Here is a 20,006-nt window from a genome sequence, read left to right on the forward strand (position 1 = left end):
TTGTTTAATTAAAATCCGGGCTGCTGGGGGAGGGAAGAGGGGATGTGCTTTACTCTCCCTGCCTTCAAAGCCTTATTGAAGGCCTGTTGTTGGGTAGGGATTGTCTCTATCTGTTGCCGAATTGTACTTTCCAAGCGTTTAGTCCAGTGCTCTGCACACAGTAAGCGCTCAATAAAGGTGATTGAATGAATGAATGAATGAAGACACATCTCGTCCACGAGGCCTTCCCTGACTAAGCCCTCCTTTCCTCTTCTCCCACTCCCTTCTGCTTCACTCGTCCCCCTCTTCATCCCCCCATCTTACCTCCTTCCCTTCCCCACAGCACCTGTATATATGTATATATGTTTGTACATATTTATTACTCTATTTATTTATTTATTTTACTTGTATATATCTATTCTATTTATTTTATTTTGTTAGTATGTTTGGTTTTCTTCTCTGTCTCCCCCTTTTAGACTGTGAGCCCACTGTTGGGTAGGGACTGTCTATGTGTTGCCAACTTGTACTTCCCAAGCGCTTAGTACAGTGCTCTGCACACAGTCAGCGCTCAATAAATACGATTGATTGATTGATTGATTCACTCCGACTTGCTCTCTTTATTCACTCCCCATCCCAGCCCTTGTGTCCATATCTTTCATTTATTTATTGGTATTAATGTCTGTCTCCCCCTCTAGACTGTAAGCTCGTCATGGGCAGGGAGTATGTCTGACTATTGGGATAGTGTTCTCTCTCAAGTGTTCAAGCGCTACTAGACTGTAAGGTCCTTCAGGGTAGGGATTGAAACTTCTGACTCCATTGTCTTGGAGTCTCCCAAGCGCTCAGTATAGGGCACTCTCTACACCATAAGCGCTCAGTAAATACCTTTGACTGATAAACTGCTGTTGCCTTTGATGCTAAAAAAGGGAGAAATGAAGGACACAAAGCAGCGTGGCCTGGTCGATAGAGCCCAGGATCGGGGTTCTCATCCTGGCTCCACCACTTGTCCGTTGTGAGACCTTGGGCAAGTCACTTTACATCTCTGGGCCTCAGTTACCTCATCTGTTGAATGGGGATTAAGGCTTATTAAGTGCTGAGGAAGAAACTGAATCCCCAAATCAGTGAAAGGGTGAAAAGAGTCTTTGAGACGTGACTGTCCTCCCCAGCTTTGATTCCCAGCCCCACCTGACTCACATTCATTCAATTCTATTTATTGAGCGCTTACTGTGTGCAGAGCACTGGACTCCTTTATCATCCCCAGCGTTCGGCAGAGTGCTTGGGCACGCAAGGAGTAAGAGCTCAGTAAAAACACCGCTCCAACTCCGTTGTGGGCGGGAATTGTCTCTCTTCATTGGCGCATTGTACTTTCCAAGCGCTCAGTACAGTGCTCTGCGCCCAGTAAATACGATTGAATGAATGAATCCCACCCATGCAGGGCTTACCACTTTCAAACTGCAGGAGGGGATTTCAGTGCAAATCGCTTTAAGGGATGAAACAAAGTTGAACGTGAGTGGGTCGGTATTCCTCCAGAAACTTATGAGCAGTCGAACTTTGACGCTTCTCAAAACGAGCGCCTCCCTTATCTTCCCATCCAAATCCGGCCAGTAAATCCTGCGGGGAAAAGAAGCCGAGTAAAAAAGTCAATCAGTCAGATGTATTTTTTGAGCGCTTACCTGGTGTGGAGCACTGTACTAAGCACTTGGGAGAGGACAACAGACACATTCCTTGCCCAAAACGAGCTCATGGTCTAGAGGCGGGAGTGAAAAAGTAAGTCAAAAAGTCAAAGAATCACAATGGTTTGGCTGAGGTAGTTACTTTAGTGGGAAAGTAGATGTAAAGCTAGCAAAGAATAAAGAGCCCGGGCTTAGAAGTCAGAAGTCGTGGGTTCTAATCCCGGCTCCGCCACATGGCAGCTGTGGGACTTTGGGCAAATCACTTCACTTCTCTGGGCCTCAGTTGCCTCATCTATATAATGAGGATTTCCTAACCTAACCCCGACGTGGGACCACCTGATAACCTTGTAACTATCCCAGAGCTTAGAACAGCGCTTGACACATAGTAAGCGCTTAACAAATACCATCATTATTATTATTGTTATTATTAATCTAGCATACATTAACTGGCCTTAAAGAGATGCTTATAGAAGCAGTGTGGCTTAGCGGATACAGCATGGGCCTGGGTGTCAGAAGGACCTGGGTTCTAATAATAATAATAATAATAATAATAATGATGGCATTTATTAGGCGCTTACTATGTGCAAAGCACTGTTCTAAGCGCTGGGAAGGTTACAAGGTGATCAGGTTGTCCCATGGGGGGCTCACAGTCTTAATCTCCATTTTACAGATGAGGTCACTGAGGCACAGAGAAGCGAAGCGACTTGCCCAAAGTCACACAGCTGACAATTGGTGGAGCCGGAATTTGGACCCATGACCCTGACTCCAAAGCCCGGGCTCTTTCCACTGTGCCACGCTGCTTCTCTAATCAATCAATCAATCGTATTTATTGAGCGCTTACTGTGTGCAGAGCACTCTACTAAGCGCTTGGGAAGTACAAGTCGGCAGCACATAGAGACAGTCCCTACCCAACAGCGGGCTCACAGTCTGGAATCATCCCTTCTCCACCGCTTTTCTGCTGTGTGGCCTGGGGCAAATCACTTCACTTCTCTGTGCCTTAGTTGCCATGCTGCACCCCAATAAATCCTCCTCCTATTTCTCTCTCGAGGCACAAGGATTTTTCTGAGACTTCATCATCGTGACCCGGTGAATGAAGGGCAAAACGAGCCCTGTTCTAATTGCCAGAGGGCAGGCTGATCTGTCTCCTTCCTTCAAGGCTTCGGCATTCCGGCGAAGGCCTCTCCTCAGACCCTCCTTCCCTCGGAAAATGGGCCCCCAGTCCCCGCTCTTCACTCACCTTTGAGTGTTGACATTGGAGATGAGAGGCAGGTAATCCGTCACCGCGATATAGACGAACTTCTGGGCGTCGTCGATCACGCTGTAGATGGCATCCAGATCGAAGCTTCGGTTTTTGGGGCAGAAGAGTTTGGGGGAATTCTGAGGAGGGAAGAGCAGACCGGAATGTGACCTGGCATTGCTATTTCATTCATTCAGTCAGTCAGTCATTTATTAATATGCTTAGAACATAAGCGCTTAGAACAGTGCTTTGCACATAGTAAGCGCTTAACAAATGCCATCATTATTATTATTAAGCGCTTACTAAGAGCACTGGACTAAGCGCTTGGGAAGTACCAGTCGTCAATAGAGAAGCAGCGTGGCTCAGTGGAAAGAGCCCGGGCTTTGGAGTCAGAGGTCATCGGCTCTGCCAATTGTCAGCTGTGTGACTTTGGGCAAGTCACTTCACTTCTCTGTGCCTCAGTTACCTCATCTGTAAAATGGGGATTAAGACTGTGAGCCCCCTGAGGGACAACCTGATCGCCTTGTAACTTCCCCAGCGCTTAGAACAGGGCTTTGCACATAGTAAGCGCTTAATAAATGCCATCAAAAAAAAAAAAACAAAAAAAAACAGAGACGGTCCCTACCGAGCAACGGGCTCACATTCTCGAAGGGGGAGACAGACAACAAAACAAAACATGTGGACAGGTGTCAAGTCGTCAGAACAAATGGAATTAAAGCTAGATGCACATCATTAACAAAATAAATAGAATAGTAAATATGTACAAGTAAAATAGAATAATAAATCTGTACAAACATACATACAGGTTCTGTTGGGAGGGAAAGGAGGTAGGGTGGAGGGGATGGGGAGGAGGAGAGGAAAAAGGGGGCTCAGTCTGGGAAGGCCTCTTGGAGGAGGTGTGCTCTCAGTAGGGCTTTGAAGGGAGGAAGAGAGCTAGCTTGGCGGAAGTTTAGAGAAGTTTAGTGGGTGATTTCTCTGCCCCCCAAAACTGCTTCGACGTGCCCCATCTGGGGTGACGACCAGTCCCTGCCCCCGTATCCACCATGAGGCGACCCACAGCTGGACCTCAAGGTTGTTTATTTCTATTACCATCTGTCTCCCCCTCTAGATTATAATAATAACACTAATGATGGCATTTATTAAGCGCTTACTATGTGCAAAACACTGTTCTAAGCACTGAGGGAATACAAGGCGATCAGGTTGTCCCACATGGGGCTCTTCATCCCCATTTTCCAGATGAGGTAACTGAGGCACAGAGAAGTGAAGTGACTTGCCCAAGGTCACACAACTTCTATAAGCTTGTTGTGGGCACACAATGTGTCTCAATGTGTCTCAATCCCCATTTTACAGGTGAGGTAATTGAGGCCAAGAGAAGTGAAGTGAGTTGCCCAAGGTCACACAACTTCTATAAGCTTGTTGTGGGCACACAATGTGTCTCAATGTGTCTCAATCCCCATTTTACAGGTGAGGTAATTGAGGCCAAGAGAAGTGAAGTGAGTTGCCCAAGGTCACACAGCAGTTGAGTGGCGGAACCGGGATTAGAACCCATGACTTTCTGACTCAGGCCCAGGCTTTATTTACTATCCACTCTCCAGAGCCCATGCTCTATCCATTCTATCCAGGAAGCAGGTGGCTTAGTGGAAAAGGCACAAGCTTGGGGGTGAGAGGTCATGGGTTCTAATCCCGGCTCCACCACGTGTCAGCTGGGTGACTTTGGGCAAGTCACTTCACTTCTCTAGGCCTCAGTTACCTCATCTGGAAAACAATGATCAAGAGTGTGAGCCCCATGTGGGACAACCTGATTACCTTGTATCTCCCTCAGTGCTTAGAACAGTGCTTGGCACATAGTAAGCGCTTAACAAATCTATCATCATCGTTACTCCATGCTGCTTCTCGTCTTCCTCCCTGTCAGGACATAAGCTCCTTGGGGCCGGGAGTCTGACTGCATAGTGGGGAAGCAGCATGGCTCAGTGGAAATAATAATAATAATAATAATAATAATGGCATTTATTAAGCGCTTACTATGTGCAAAGCACTGTTCTAAGTGCTGGGGAGGTTACAAGGTAATCAGGTTGTCCCACGTGGGGCTCACAGTCTTCATCCCCATTTTACAGATGAGGTAACTGAGGCCCAGAGAAGTGAAGTGACTTGCCCAAAGTCACACAGCTGACAACTGGCAGAGCTGGGATTTGAACCCATGACCTCTGACTCCAAGCCCGGGCTCTTTTCCACTGAGCCACGCTGCTTCTCTAAGCACAGGCTTTGGAGTCAGAGGTCGTGGGTTCAAATCCCGACTCCGCCAACTGTCAGCTGTGTGACTTTGGGCAAGTCGCTTAACTTCCCTGTGCCTCAGTTCCCTCATCTGGAAAATGGGGATTAAAACCGTGAGGCCCCCGTGGGGCAACCTGATCGCCTTGTAACCTCCCCAGCGCTTAGAACAGTGCTTTGCACATAGTAAGCGCTTAACAAATACCGTCATTATTATTATTATAGTGCTGCTCAAGGGGCGGGAACTTTCCCCATTGTGGGGATCTTCAGGAAAGTAGTGAAGAAACGGAGAGGGTCTCTCTAAAAGTGTACCCCCAAGTCAGGGAGGGCAGAGCCCCCCAGCTCTGCCCCCCTCCAACTTTAGCCCAAACATCCTATACGAAGACCACTTCAAATGGCTAATTCTCCTAGTTCGATTTTCCTCAGGGTCCCCCCGCTCCGATACACCTCCCGTCAGCCTCGTTCGATTGATTGGATCGGACGGGGTCATAAGCAAGTAGAAATGGAACCGTTCTCCTCTGTGACTCAGTTAAAATGGACCTTGAACTATTCTCAGTCTTCCCAACCGGGGAAGAATTCAGTCTACCGTTATTCTTGGCTTCTTGAACTGATAAAAAAAAAAAAAAAATCAAATGAAAATATAATCCTCTCGCCTCCAAGAGTTAAATTTAGCCCATCATCTATTTGTGCCAAAAGCAAAACAACTCCACTCTGTTCCTTATATAATTTTTATGAAAATGTATATTCTGTGTCAGCCAGGCACATTATTCTCTGCAACTTCAAATGAAAGTTGTTTGTACATTTGTACTCCACGCAATCTTGAAGGCGTTGATACCTTGAAAAGGCGTTAACTCTTTCGCGACTTTTTTGCGACCCAAAAGTAGGATTATCAATAGATTCTTGGTGAGAGTTTGGTGATCCACTGTATTGCTGGTGGTCATTAAATCTGTATCAGCTTGGGCTTGCCACTGGTGGTGGTATCTTCTTCGTGGGTGGAGATACTGGTATCAGTCAGTTGGTGGTATTTACTGATCGCTTCCTGTGTGCAGAGCACTGTACTAAGCGCTTGGGAGAGTACAATAGAATATAACAGCCACATTCCCTGCCCACAACGAGCTTACAGTCTAAAGGTTTTATTTGGAGTGTGGAGGCAGACATGGATTTGACTCCAGCGCTTAGAACAGTGCTTTGCACATAGTAAGCGCTTAATAAATGCCATTATTATAATGGGGATTGAGCGCTGGGAGCTTGGTTCTCTTCAGCCCTAACTGGAAACTCGAATTTTGCCAGAAACCTGAATTCAGTCAATCCACAGTGCTTGGCACATAGTAAGCGCTTAACAAATGCTATCATCATCATCATTTACTGAGCACTTACTGTGTGCAGAGCCTTGTACTAAGCCCCTGGGAGAGCCACAGAGTCGGTAGACACGCTCCCTGCCCACAACGAGCTTACAGTCTAGAGGGGGAGAAGGACGTTACTATAAATCAATAAATTACGGAGATGCACTCAAGTCCTGTGGGGCTGAGGGAGAGGTGAATAAAGGGAGCAAATCAAGGTGAAGCAGAGGGGAGGGGGAGAAGAGGAAATGAAGTCTAAATCCAAATCCGGGAAGGCCTCTGGGAGGAGATGGGCCTTCAATAAGGCTCAGAGTCTGGTTCTGGTCATCCGCGGGCGACCCGGGCATCTCGGAACTTACAAGACGAACTCATCAGACCATCGGACGGTGGGAACGACCCTCTTCTAGTCCCGGCTCTGCCTCTTGCCCTCTGTGTGACCCCGGGCAGGTCACTGCTCCGTGCCTCAGTTTCCTTATCTGCAAAATGGGGATTCCCCATTCTCCCTACTTAGACTCTGAACCCCATGAGGGATGGGACTGTGTCTGACCTGTACCTTGTATCTATTCAAGTTCTTCGGGCAGTGCTTGGCACATAGTAAGCTCTTAAGCACCGCAGTCAGTCGTTACCGTGATCTGGACAAGAATCATCAGCTACGGCCAGAGCTTCGTTCAACGATTCATTCATTCAATTATATTTATTGGGCACCTACTGTGGGCCGAGAACTGTACTGAGCGCTTGGAAGGTATAATTCGGCAGCAGATCCGATCCCAACCCAACAACGGGCTCATCTGCTGACAAACACATAAAAATAATGGTATTTGTTAAGCGCTATGTGCCAAGCACTGTTCTCCAAAAGCCCGCAGAACGAACGGTGCTTGGCGCATATTAAGCACTTAACAAATACTATAATTATTATTATGACCGAGTCACCACTCACTCACCGAAACAAAGGCTTCCGATTTGGTGCCGTTCAACTGGAGCTGCAGTTTTTTTTGGTTGTCATAGACCCCATACAATCTCTTGGACCAGGACTGCGGCACTTTGGTCTTGTATTTGAGCGAGCTGTACAAGGCGAATATCCTTTGAATGTCTAAGACCAGGCAGCTGCAGTTGTAGAAGATGACGCCGAGCTCCTTCATCTGGGAAATGAAAACGCCAAACCGTCAACGGGGTAGAAGGAAACTGACCCATCTTGGAGAGTATAAATCATCACTATGGGATTATTTATTCCAAATGGTATTATTTACTCCAAAGCCTGTGCTCTTTCCGCTGAGCCACGCTGCTTCTCCCAAGGGCTTAGTGCAGTGCTTTGCATAGTAAGTGCGCAAGAAATATCACTGATTAATTTCTCTAATGAAATTCAAAAATAGCTACCCAAGGCATCAATCAGCATATTGTTCAAAACTCTCACTTATCCTCTTCATCCACTGAGCCCAGCATTGGAAGAATTTGCAGCAAACAAAGAGCGATAAAATGGAATAGCTTTCAACCCAAATGGGAGAGACAAATTGCATTGCTACTCATATTAGGTGCCAAGCATCAGGAAATCAACCTGGATTTGAGGGCTACTGTTGGTGCAAGATAATGAGAACGAGAGTGTGAGCCTTTGTGACAATCAGTGTAGCATGGAAGGGAAAATCAAATTGGCTTCACTCCCTGCTAATTAATACCAGTTAGCATAATCACAGCTCAATTTATCATTTATTAATGAGGCTCCGGTTTATTTTCTGGTAAGTCTAGAGGAGTGTGAACAAGTATTGCTTTCACTTTCTCGACAGAGGGGAAAAAAAAAACCCTGCAATTGCAAGTGGCTTAATTTCATCAAGTTTAGAAGTGATTTATGTTCTGCATTAGCAGCGGAAATCTAATTAGCGGGAGCTCTAACTTGATTCCGTTTATGTCCTTAAGGTGAGGTTTAGTTACCTGGGACAGATTTAAAAAAGCGACTCAATTCTGAAGGCCCTAGAAATGCCAGAAAGAAATTACTCTCTAGTGTGTTGAATTAGTTCCCCTTCCTGCCTTCCTTCGGCCTACGAGACGACTCTCATTTTCTTCATCTCTAGAGAGGGAACATTGCTGTTGTCCATACTTAACACGAAGACACTAAGATTGAATCCCTCTCTTCAGTCAGTCACTTGGTATTTATTGAGGGCTTTCCGTGGGCAGAGAGCCGCACTAAGCGCTTGGGAGAGTCCAATACGACAGAGTTGGTGGACATGTTCCCTGCCCAAAAGGAGCTTAGAACCTAGAGGAGACTTTAAAATAATAATAATATTGATGGTATTTGTTAAGCGCTTACTATGTGCAAAGCACTGTTATTGAAACATTCTTCCTCCCTCCCACTTTCTTTCCTTCCCTCCCTTCACCCTCCATCTCTCCCTCTCTCTTTTCCTATTCCCTACCTTTCTCCCCTCCCTCTCTCCCTTCTTTTCTCCCTTTCCCTCACCCTCTCTTTCTTTCTCCCTTCCTCCCTTTCTCTCTCTCTCCCCCTTTCCATCCTTCTCCCTCTCTCTATCTCTCTTTCTCTCTCTCCCTCCCTTCCCCATTGTCCCCGGACTCTCACCTCTCCTCCCTCCTCTTCCTCGGTCATTCAGGGAAGCAATTCCTGCTCTCTTTAGGCCCCCGCTCCCCACTCTCCTGATTTCCCACAGAGCCCCGGCTGAAGATGACATGCTCAGCTTGTTAATCTTCTGAGCCCAAGCCCCTGGGCTAAGAATCAGTCCACCTAGCTGGGGTCAACACCCATGCAATACCGTCCTCTCTCTTCACTGAGGAAGGCAACAAATATGTTCCAAGGTACTTGGGATTATTTGTCCCTGATTTGCTCCATCCCCACGGCACTACCGCACCTAGCCTACCAAACACACGGTTTTCAGTGGGCAAATGCTGGCTATCCCTCTTCTGGAGATAAGGATGAAAGAATCACAACTGAAGAGAAGTAATGCGCATGAAAGGATTTGGAAAAAAACATTCGGCAACAGCTGAGACATTGTCTTTGCATGTCATTTCTGCAGTCGCTCTTTTCAGTTTCCTCAGCTGCAAAATGGGGATTCGATAATTATTGCATATCTATTCTATTTATTTTATTTTGTTAGGATGTTTGGTTTTGTTCTCTGTCTCCCCCTTTTAGACTGTGAGCCCACTGTTGGGTAGGGACTGTCTCTATAGGTTGCCAACTTGTACTTCCCAAGCGCTTAGTACAGTGCTCTGCACACAGTAAGCGCTCAATAAATACGATTGATGATGATGATGATGATGATGATAACTGTATCAAATGGGGATTCAATCCCTTCCAGACTGTCAGCTCGTTGTGAACAGAGAATGTGTCTGTTTATGGTCATATTGTACTCTCCCAAGCATTTAGTACAGTGCTCTGCATACAGTAAGCACTCAATAAATATGATTAAATGAATGAATACCCGTTCTCCTTTCTATTTGGACTAAGAGCCCCATGTGGGACATGGACTGTGTCCAACCTGATTAACTCCTATCTACCTCAGTGCTTAGAACCCATACTAAGCGCTTAACAACTACTACAAAAAAACACACCCATTGTGCACTGTGGGAGTTAGTTATCTTGCAGGTTCACAACCAAAAAGAAAGTCATTTGTCTCTCTACTTCCTTAAATTTCTTAGAGCAGGGTGGTTGAGGGGTCTGGGAGGAGGTGGAAGGAGGGGGAAAATGTCAAATCAATCGTATTCACTGAACGCTCACTCTGTGCAGAGCATTATATTCATCAATCGATCGATCGTATTCATTGAGCTCTTACTACGTGCAGAGTACTGTACTGAGTGCTTGGGAGAGTATGATAAAACAGAGCTGGCAGACGTGTTCCCTGCCCACAAGGATCTTACAGTCTGGAGCATTGTGCTGTGAGCTCATTGTGGTCAGGGAATGTGTCTATTGTACTCTCCCAAGCACTTAGTACAGTGCATGGCACACAGTAAGCACTCAATAAATACCATTAATCGATGGATTGATACAGTGGGGGAAGCGAAACTAGAGGTTAAATCGCCTGCCAATTTTGTTTCGGGCAGAACTGACTACCCCGAGGCGACAATCAGGTTTCTGAGATGAGGGGGCCGAGCAGAAGCCAACCGCTGAGGATCGCGTTCTGTTCTGCTTTCTCCGGCCCTCTCCGACTCATCATCATCATCATCATCATCAATCGTATTTATTGAGGCGCTTACTGTGTGCAGAGCACTGTACTAAGCGCTTGGGAGAGACGTCGAATTGATTCCCAGCTCTGCTTCTGGTGCCAAGGCAGCCCTCGGCCATTCCCGCGTGTCGCTTCCCTCTCGCCGCTTGCCTTCCTATCATGAATTAATGATTCCAGCCGCGGCGGCTCTGGAAAGTAGGTCAGCGTGACTGCCGTCCCTTTGCAGGGCGGAGAGCTGATGAAAGGCAAGATGAGGGAGGGGCAGGCCGGGGAAAGGAGGGGAGACCTGCTTAATGGCTGAGTCCATTAGGCTTGACGGTTGTCTTCAGTCGAGGCCCGAGGAAGATCCGACCTATCAGAAGCGGGGCTCTAACGACCAGTTACGGAAAGCACAATTGGGAGACAGTTTCGATATTTCCGGCACGCACCGGCGATGGATTTGCTGGGAACGGAGAACCTTAATTTTCTTTTTAATACATCTTTTCTCAACCACATTTAAAATAAAAATAGCACCTGCCCTCCTGGATGTCATAATAGCTACAGCTGCAAACATAACGCCAGTGGCTGGGATTTAAGTTTCAGAATTTCAGCCCCGGTACATTTTTTTCTTTTCTTGAAGGGTGGGGAGAGGCGAGGCTGACGGACTCGAAGTTGGCAGGAGCCAATTCACGTCTTAAGTCAGGAAATAATAATAACAGAGTTTGATTATAGTATTTGTTACTATGTTCCGGGCACTGTTCTAAGCGCTGGGGTAGATACAAGCTCATCAGGATGGACACAGTCCATGACCCACATCAGGCTCACAGTCTTAATCCCCATTTTACAGAACTGAGGCCCAGAGAAGCAAAGTGCTATCACTGTGCTTAGCACTGGGGCAGATATGATACAATCAGATCAGCCCAACCGCCTCTTCCTCAACCTCCTCACTGCCAGTTTTAAAGCACTCAGTCACCTCACCCACTCCTACCTCACCTTCCCGGTTTCCTTCTACAACTCCACTCTCTAATGCCAACCTACTCACTGTGTCTCCATCTCTTCTAGCTTGTCGCCGACCCCTCGTCCACATCCTGCCTCCGGTCTGGAGTCCCCTCTCCTTTCATAGGCAACAGTCGATCACCCTTCTCACCTTCAAAACCTTCTTAAAATCAGCAGACACAAAACTCAACCCTTGGCCAGCTCTATAACCCAGACCGACAGGATGGCTCCAATGAATTCTGCTTTACTGTACTCTCCCCAAGCACTCAGTAGAGCGCTCTGCATGTACTAAGCTCTCAATAAATGATTGATCAGAATCAGGCAGAAGGAATTTTAAGTTGTTGCACACAATGTGTGAAAGGGTGTAGCCATCTGCTTCTGGAAACGCACTCCGCTACAACTCTCTTAGGTGTCAGAAATCCAAGAGAGCAAGGGGGAAGTGACTGGGAAAATTAATTTCACGTTTCTGCTTTATGGAAATGGAGCGGCTGGAAGCTCCAACTGGAGATTGTATTCAACTGCCCAGCTGAGTTTTTTGAACCATAAAATGCCATCATCCTTGGATCACATCTTCTCCAACGAGTGGAATATTTTCGGCTTTTTTTCATCACTGGGCATGTGAGTTTTCAACCACGAATGGCCTAGCAGATACAAACAAGGCCTCGGATTATGCTGCTTCGCAGCTGACAACTGAGCATCGGTTGCAGACCAGCATAGTGAACTGCTATCAAGTAGAGATCAGAAGGACCCGGGTTCTAATCCTGGCTCTACCACTTCTTCGCTGCGTGACCATGGGCAAGTCACTTAGCTTCTCTAGGTCTCAGTTACCCCATCTGTAAAATGAGGATTACTACTGTGAGCCCCAAGAAGGACTTGGACTGTGCCCAACCTGATTAGCTTGTGTCTACCCCAGCGCTTAGTACAGTGTCTGCCACATAGCAAATGCTTAGCAAGTACCGTATATTGTTATGGGAAGGGAACGTATCTGCTAATTCTAGGGTATTGTGCTCTCCCAAGCGCTTCATACAGTACTCTGCACACAGTCAGTGCTCAATAAATACGATTGACTGGTACATAAGAATATTTTAAAAAGGGAACAGCTCTCTTTGAACAAAATCTTTACAGGAAAAGAGAGACAGGGAGGCATAAAAGAACAGGGCCCACAGCAACACAACAAGGGACGTTTTGTGTGCCCAGTGTGGCCAGGATTGTGGATCTCATGGTGGGCCTTTGAGCCACACGCACAGAGACGCACACACTCTCACAGGTAAACTTCACCCTAAGGGGTGTCTTTTTCGGATACGGATTTTTGTGGCTGGCCCCTTGAGATCTCGGAATCCAGATGCCTTGGGAATCAGACGTCAAAGCTAAATCCACCTACGGGGTAAACTGTAGGTTCTTGAGAGGCTTTGGAGGCAGTCCAGCTCACAGTCAGCTGAAAGTCCCTCTAGAGTGGAAATGTGTCTACCAACTCTCGTCTTTTGTACTCTCCCAAGTACTTAGCACAGTGCTCCGCACACAGCTAAGGCTCAATACATACCACTGATTGACTGATATCTACAAAATGGAGACCGAGGTTGGAGCGGTCATTTTCCACCATCGGAAGAATTCACCCCTTCCAGAGGAGGCAAGATTTCAGGATGACTGGGGCAACAGGGTCCTGTGGATCGGGCTGAGGGGAAAATGTTTCCGGGTGGTGATTCAAAGGAACCAAAGTGAGGTAGGGTAGCATAGTGGGAAGAGCCTGGGCCTGAGAGTCATGACATGAGTTCTAATCCTACCCCAAGCATAGCCTGGCAATTGACCTTACACAAGACAGTTAACCTCACGGTTTCCTCCTCTGTAAAATAAAGATAAAATACCTATTCTCCCTCCCACCGATATGGTGAGCCCACTATTGGATAGGGACTGTCTCTGTATGTTGCCAACTTGTACTTCCCAAGCACTTAGTACGGTGCTCTACACACAGTAAGTGCTCAATAAATACAATTGATGATGATGGTGAGCCCCATGTTACCTCATCTTTAAAATGGGGATTACCACTGTGAGCCCCTTGTGGGACATGGGTTGTTTCCAATCTGATTACCTTGTATCTACCCCAGTGCTTAGAACGGTGCCTGGCACATAGTAAGCGCTTAATACCATTAAAAAAAAAAGGGAACAGGACTGCTAATTCTGTTGTACTCTCCCAAGCACTAATAATAATAATAATGGTGGTATTTGTTAAGTGTTTACTATGTGCCAAGCACTGTTCTAAGCACTAGGGGGGATACACGGAGATCAAGGTTGTCCCAAGTGACAACCACGAGAGAAGCAGCGTGGCTCAGTGGAAAAAGCACAGGCTTTGGAGTTAGAGGTCATGGGTTCAAATCCCGGCTCTGCCAACTCTCAGCTGTGTGACTTTGGGCAAGTCACTTAACTTCTCTGGGCCTCAGTTACCTCATCTGTAAAATGGGAATTAAAACTGTGAGCCCCCCGTGGGACGATCTGATCACCTTGTAACCTCCCCAGTGCTTAGAACAGTGCTTTGCACACAGTAAGCACTTAATAAATGTCATTATTATTATTATTATTATTATTAAGTGGTGCTCACAGTCTTAGTCCCCATTTTACAGATGAGGGAACTAAGGCCCAGAGAAGTTAAGTGACTTGCCCAAGGTCACATGGCTGACAAGTGGCAGAGCCGGGATTAGAACCCACAACCTCTGACTCCCAAGCCAGGGCTCTTTCCACTGAGCCATGCTGACAGAAGGGAACCCTTTCCCCTAGTCTGAGACATAATCAGGATTTCCGATCTAATTATTCTTACCCCTCTTTCCACTGCTCTTTCCACTGAACCACACTGCTTCTCTACAGTGCTCTTGCCCACAGTAAGCGCTCAATAAACACCACTGATGGATTGATTAGACTGTGAGCCCCCGTGGGACAGGGACTGAGTCCAATCTGCTTCCCTTGCATGTACTCCGATGCTTAGTTCAGTGTTTGGCACACAGTAAAGCAGTTAACAAGTACCACAGTAATTATTATTATGTGTGTTTATGCCGTTTGGGGGAAACGGCCGGAGCTTAACTCATCCATCACGATGGTTTCTGCAAAGTACCGAGTCTGAGGCCCTGCCAGCCCTATGTAATTAAAGCAACCTAGCATCAGTTCACTCCGGAGGAGAGTCTCTCCTGCCAAGTACGGCAGAATCCGTCTGGGGGTTGAGGAATATCCAGCCGAGGGGAGCCGAAGAGGAAGCCCAGGGATTGGGGAGACGGGAGCAGTCCGGAGGGTGAAGGGGGGTCATGGGGAAGTATTTTGGTCAGCAGTGGAGGAGAGGAGGGGACGTTTCCCGGTCCTAAAGGCTACTGGGAAGGAGGCAGGTCCAGAAAGCAGCATGGACCACTCCCTGAACGACTCCAGGACTGTCTGGATTCACCCACTACCAGAGACAAGGCTTCATCATCATCAATCGTATTTATTGAGCGCTTCCTATGTGCAGAGCACTGTACTAAGCGCTTGGGAAGTACAAATTGGCAACATATAGAGACAGTCCCTACCCAACAGTGGGCTCACAGTCTAAAAGGGGGAGACAGAGAACAAAACCAAACATACGAACAAAATAAAATAAATAGAATAGATATGTACAAGCAAAATTAATAAATAAATAGAGTAATAAACATGTACAAACATATATACAGGTGCTGTGGGGAAGGGAAGGAGTTAAGATGGGGGAGATGGAGATGGGGACGAGGGGGAGAGGAAGGAAGGGGCTCAATCTGGGAAGGTCTCCTGGAGGAGGTGAGCTCTCCGTAGGGCCTTGAAGGGAGGAAGAGAGCTAGCTTGGCGGATGGGCAGAGGGATTGGGGGCATTCCAGGCCCGGGGGATGACGTGGGCCGGGGGTCGATGGCGGGACAGGCCATCTGGACAGCTTGGGGCTAAAGCAGCTCAGTTTCCTCATCTGTAAAACAGGGATTAAGACTGTGAGCCCTATGTGGGACAGGGGTTGTGTCCAACATGATGATCTTGTTGTATCTACCTCAGCATTTAGCATACTGCTTGGCGCTCAATGAATATAATTAACCAAAAAAGACCGCTGCCTCTCGAGACCCCGGAGGATAATAATAATAATAATGTTGGTATTTGTTAAGCACTTACTATGTTCCAAGCACTGTTCTAAGCACTGGGGGGGATACAAGGTAATCAAGGTTGTCCCACGTGGGGCTCACAGTCTTCACCCCCATTTTACAGATGAGGGATCTGAGGCACAGAGAAGTTCAGTGACTTGCCCAAAGTCACACAGCTGACAAGTGACAGAGCCGGGATTAGAACCCACAACCTCTGACTCCCAAGCCTGGGCTCTTTCCACTGAGCCATGCTGACAGAAGGGAACCCTTTCCCCTAGTCTGAGACACAATCAGGATTTCAGATCTAATTATTCTTACCCCTCCCCTGACTAGAAGAAGTGCTCAAAACAGATTTTCCTTTCCATTTTCTAATTTTAGCAGGTCATACCAGTTGTCTCTTATCCAACATGTTTTGTTTTGTTGTCTGTCTCCCCCTTCTAGACTGTGAGCCCATTGTTGGGTACGGACCGTCTCTATATGTTGCCAACTTGGACTTCCCAAGCGCTTAGTACAGTGCTCTGCACACAGTAAGCACTCAATAAATACAATTGAATGAATGAATGAATGAACTGTGGTTCAAGAGAGAAATATGACTGACCGATTATTCTCCCTAACCAGAACCAAGAACAAAACACTTTGGCCTATAATATTTTAGAATGGAAGCTCCTTGAGGGCAGAGATCATGCCCAGCAACTGTACCGTACTCGCCCAAGCGCTTAGTACACTATTGAGCACACAGTAAGCGCTCAATAAATACAATTGAATGAATGAATGAATGAACTGTGGTTCGAGAGAGAAATATGACTGATCGATTATTCTCCCTAACTAGAACCAAGAACAAAACACTTTGGCCTATAATATTTTAGACTGGAAGCTCCTTGAGGGCAGGGATCATGCCTAGCAACTGTACCGTACTCGCCCAAGCGCTTAGTACAGTGCTCTTCACACAATCAGCACTCAATAAATATCAATAGGGGCCACAGGCTCCTTCGCAAAGGAAATGTCCGAGATTTCCTTCCAGCGTCTTCCAACAGCGTGTTTGGCCTAGGCATTTTCACCACCCTCCTGCTGAGAGACCAAGCGCTTAGGACAGTGTCCGACACATAGTAAACTCTTAACAAATACTATAAAAAAAAAAGACTGCAGACAGCCCCCCAGGCTTCCCAGCCCATCCCCCGAAACAAGCATCCCTAACCGGAAAACATCTCCAAACACCAGACAATTCCCACCTGCTCCTGAGATCTCGCTGTCTTGCTTCTCCACCTTGATTTCATGCCAAGTACTATGTTTTCACCTATAAAAAAGTCCTGTTTCTACGATATCCTTCCTCCCTCCCGCCACCCCTTCCCTCTCTCAGGACTCCGTGGCTGTGCCAGGAGAACAGATGAAAGCTAAAAATAAAGAAAAAAAAGGAAAACATTTTAAGCCTGACTTTCAAAAGAGGAAGCCAGCTGTGACTGCTGAATCTGTCTAGCAGGTGACAGCACAGCTCAGAAAGGAACATGGGCCAGTCTCTACTTCCCCTTCGCCCCAAAGAGAACCTCTTTCCACATGGGGATGTCATAGTATAGGGGTAATAATAATAATGGCATTTATTAAGCGCTTACTATGTGCAAAGCACTGTTCTAAGCGCTGGGGAGGTTATAAGGTGGCGAGGTTGTCCCACGGGGGGCTCACAGTCTTAATAACCATTTTACAGATGAGGTCACTGAGGTGCAGAGAAGTGAAGTGACTTGCCCAAAGTCACACAGCTGACAATTGGCAGAGCAGGATTTGAACCCATGACCTCTGACTCCAAAGCCCGGGCTCTTTCCACTGAGCCACGCTGGGTAGGGCACAGGGCTAGGACTCAAGAGAAGCAGTGTGGCCTAGTGTCTACAGCTTGGGCCCGGGAGTCAGAAGGACTTGGGTTCTAGACCCGGCTCTACCACTTGTCTGCTGTGTGACCCCGGGCAAGTCATTGCTCTTCTCTGTGCCTCAGTTACCTCATCTGGAAAATGGGGATTAAAGCTGTGAGCGCCATGTGGGTCAAGGACTGTGTCTGACCCCGAATTGCTTGTACCCACCCCAGCGCTTAGTACAGTGCCTAAGCACTTTACAAACACCACAATTATCATTGTTATTGATAATAATAATAATAATGGCATTTATTAAGTGCTTACTATGTGCAAAGCACTGTTCTAAGCGCTGGGGAGGTTACAAGGTGATCAGATTGTCCCATGGGGGGCTCACAGTCTTAATCCCCATTTTACAGATGAGGGAACTGAGGCCCAGAGAAGTGAAGTGACTTGCCCAAAGTCACACAGCTGACAAGTGGCAGAGGGTGGGAATTGAACCCATGACCTCTGACTCCCAAGCCCGGGCTCTTTCCACTGAGCCACGCTGCTTCTCTGTAAGCAGCCACTGCGTGCCAAACACTGTACTAAGACTGGGGCAGGTACAAGAAAATAACTCACTGTCTGAGTAGGAGGGAGAACGGGGATTGAATCCCCATTTTGCAGATGAGGGAACTGAGGCACAGAGAAGTGAAGTGACTCGTCCGTGGTCAAGCAGCAGAGTGGCAGAGCTAGGATTAGAACCCAGGTCCTCTGACTCCCACTATGCCACGCTGCTTTCCAAGGGGTGATTTTAACAAGCCCAACAACAGAGGAATAAAATGACAGCTAATTACAGTAATAGATTTGTGTACTGTATCACTGGAAGCCCACGATGTGATTTATGTGGGCAAGGATGGAAGAATTCTTGCAGCTCATTGTATTAATATAATGCATTAGGGTGTTCTCCGTTAAAATATGAAAGCTGTAAAACACGAGAAATGGGCAAGTGAAATTCACCTAAATAAATCTCTCTTAATAGAGCTGTCAACAATCTGCCGCGGTCAGAGCAGATGTCATCAAAGAAAGGCTGTGAAATATTCGCATAACTTGCCACAAAAAGCAGTTCATCCTTTAAAGGATCAAGTGGGAATGATTCAGATGCTTCACCCAGAAGATTTTCTAGGCCAGTGCAATAAAATGTTGTTTGTGAGGGAATAAAAATGGGAAAATGGTAAAAATACTACACCAAGACGGACACATGCAAGAGGGAGTCAGGAGACCTGGGTTCTAATCTGGGCTCCAACCTGCAATGTGACCTTAGGCAGGTCACTGACCTTCTCTCTGTCTCAGTTTGTTGTTGTTTTTTTCTTAAATGGTGTTCGTTAAGCGCTTACTACGTGCCAGGCACTGAACTAGGTGCTGGGGTGAGTGCAAGCAAACCGGGTTGGAAACAGTCCCTGTCCTATGTGGGGCTCACAGTCTTAATCCCCATTTTTACAGATGAGTTAACGGAGACACAGAGAAGTGAAATGACTTGGCTAAGGTCCCACAGCAGACAAGGGGCGGAGCTGGGATTTGAACCCAGGTCCTTCTGACTCCCATTAGGCCACACTGCCTCTCCTTAAAAAGAGTGTTGGGCCAGTGGAGATAGTTGCCTACTTCTCAGATGCCTTGGCTCTAAACCAAAGCTGAAAACTCACGGAGCACAGAATTCTCTCATCGCATTTTGATTTTTTATAGCTATCCTTTCCAAACAGTCCAGGCACTCACTATTATTACATCATCACCATTATTAATAACTGACAAATATCATTATGATATCATCGTTAGTTTAAAAATAGTGACACAATGACAACGGTATTTGTGAAGTGCTTATTATGTGCCGAGCAACGGGCTAGGTTAAGGATAATCAAGTTTGACGTAATTCCTATCCCACACAGGGCTCACGGTCTAGGAGGGAGGGAGAACAGGTATTGAAGCCCCATTTTACAGACGAGGAAACCGAGGTCCAGAGAAGTTACGACTTGCCCAGGGTCGCCCGACCTGCAAGTGGTGGAGGTGGGAGTCGAACCCAGAAACTCCAACTGCCAGGCCCGTGCTCTTTCCATTAGGCCACGCTGATTGTAATCTTCACAATCGATGTAAGTAATCCTTGGTTTTTTTGCATCAGGTGCTCCCTGACAACTCTGGATGTTTTTCCTTGCATTGGCAGTTGATTTTGGGTTTTTTTTCCTGCAAACGGGGCCCGATTTTCGATTCAGCGGCAGTCGGATAAAGCATGGGGCCATTCCACCGCTTGCACAGTGGAGAGGAAACGGGTTTCAGAACCATAAGTGAGGAAGTAAAAATGGCACTCTGAGAGAGGAAGAGGCCAAGGAAACAAGGTATGCGGGAGTTCATGGTTATTATTATTATTTGTATGGTATTTGTTAAGCATTTACTATAAAAGC

At 46.8% G+C, this 20,006-nt stretch overlaps 1 protein-coding gene across 3 annotated transcripts in view; it reads right to left on the bottom strand.

The window, feature by feature from the left end:
- The window catches only part of PLD5 (phospholipase D family member 5), a 74,187-nt gene that overhangs the window by 6,174 nt on the left and 48,007 nt on the right, over positions 1 to 20,006 (bottom strand). For all 3 annotated transcript variants that reach the window (XM_038761097.1, XM_038761098.1, XM_038761099.1), the window contains 3 exons: positions 7,436 to 7,633; positions 2,887 to 3,026; positions 1,419 to 1,587 (listed from right to left, as the gene is read on the bottom strand). In XM_038761097.1, coding sequence (XP_038617025.1) covers positions 1,419 to 1,587; positions 2,887 to 3,026; positions 7,436 to 7,633 — 507 coding nt within the window. The remainder of the gene's footprint in view (positions 1 to 1,418; positions 1,588 to 2,886; positions 3,027 to 7,435; positions 7,634 to 20,006) is intronic.

Source organism: Tachyglossus aculeatus, chromosome 19, assembly GCF_015852505.1.
Source record: "Tachyglossus aculeatus isolate mTacAcu1 chromosome 19, mTacAcu1.pri, whole genome shotgun sequence".
Classification (NCBI taxonomy): domain Eukaryota; kingdom Metazoa; phylum Chordata; class Mammalia; order Monotremata; family Tachyglossidae; genus Tachyglossus; species Tachyglossus aculeatus.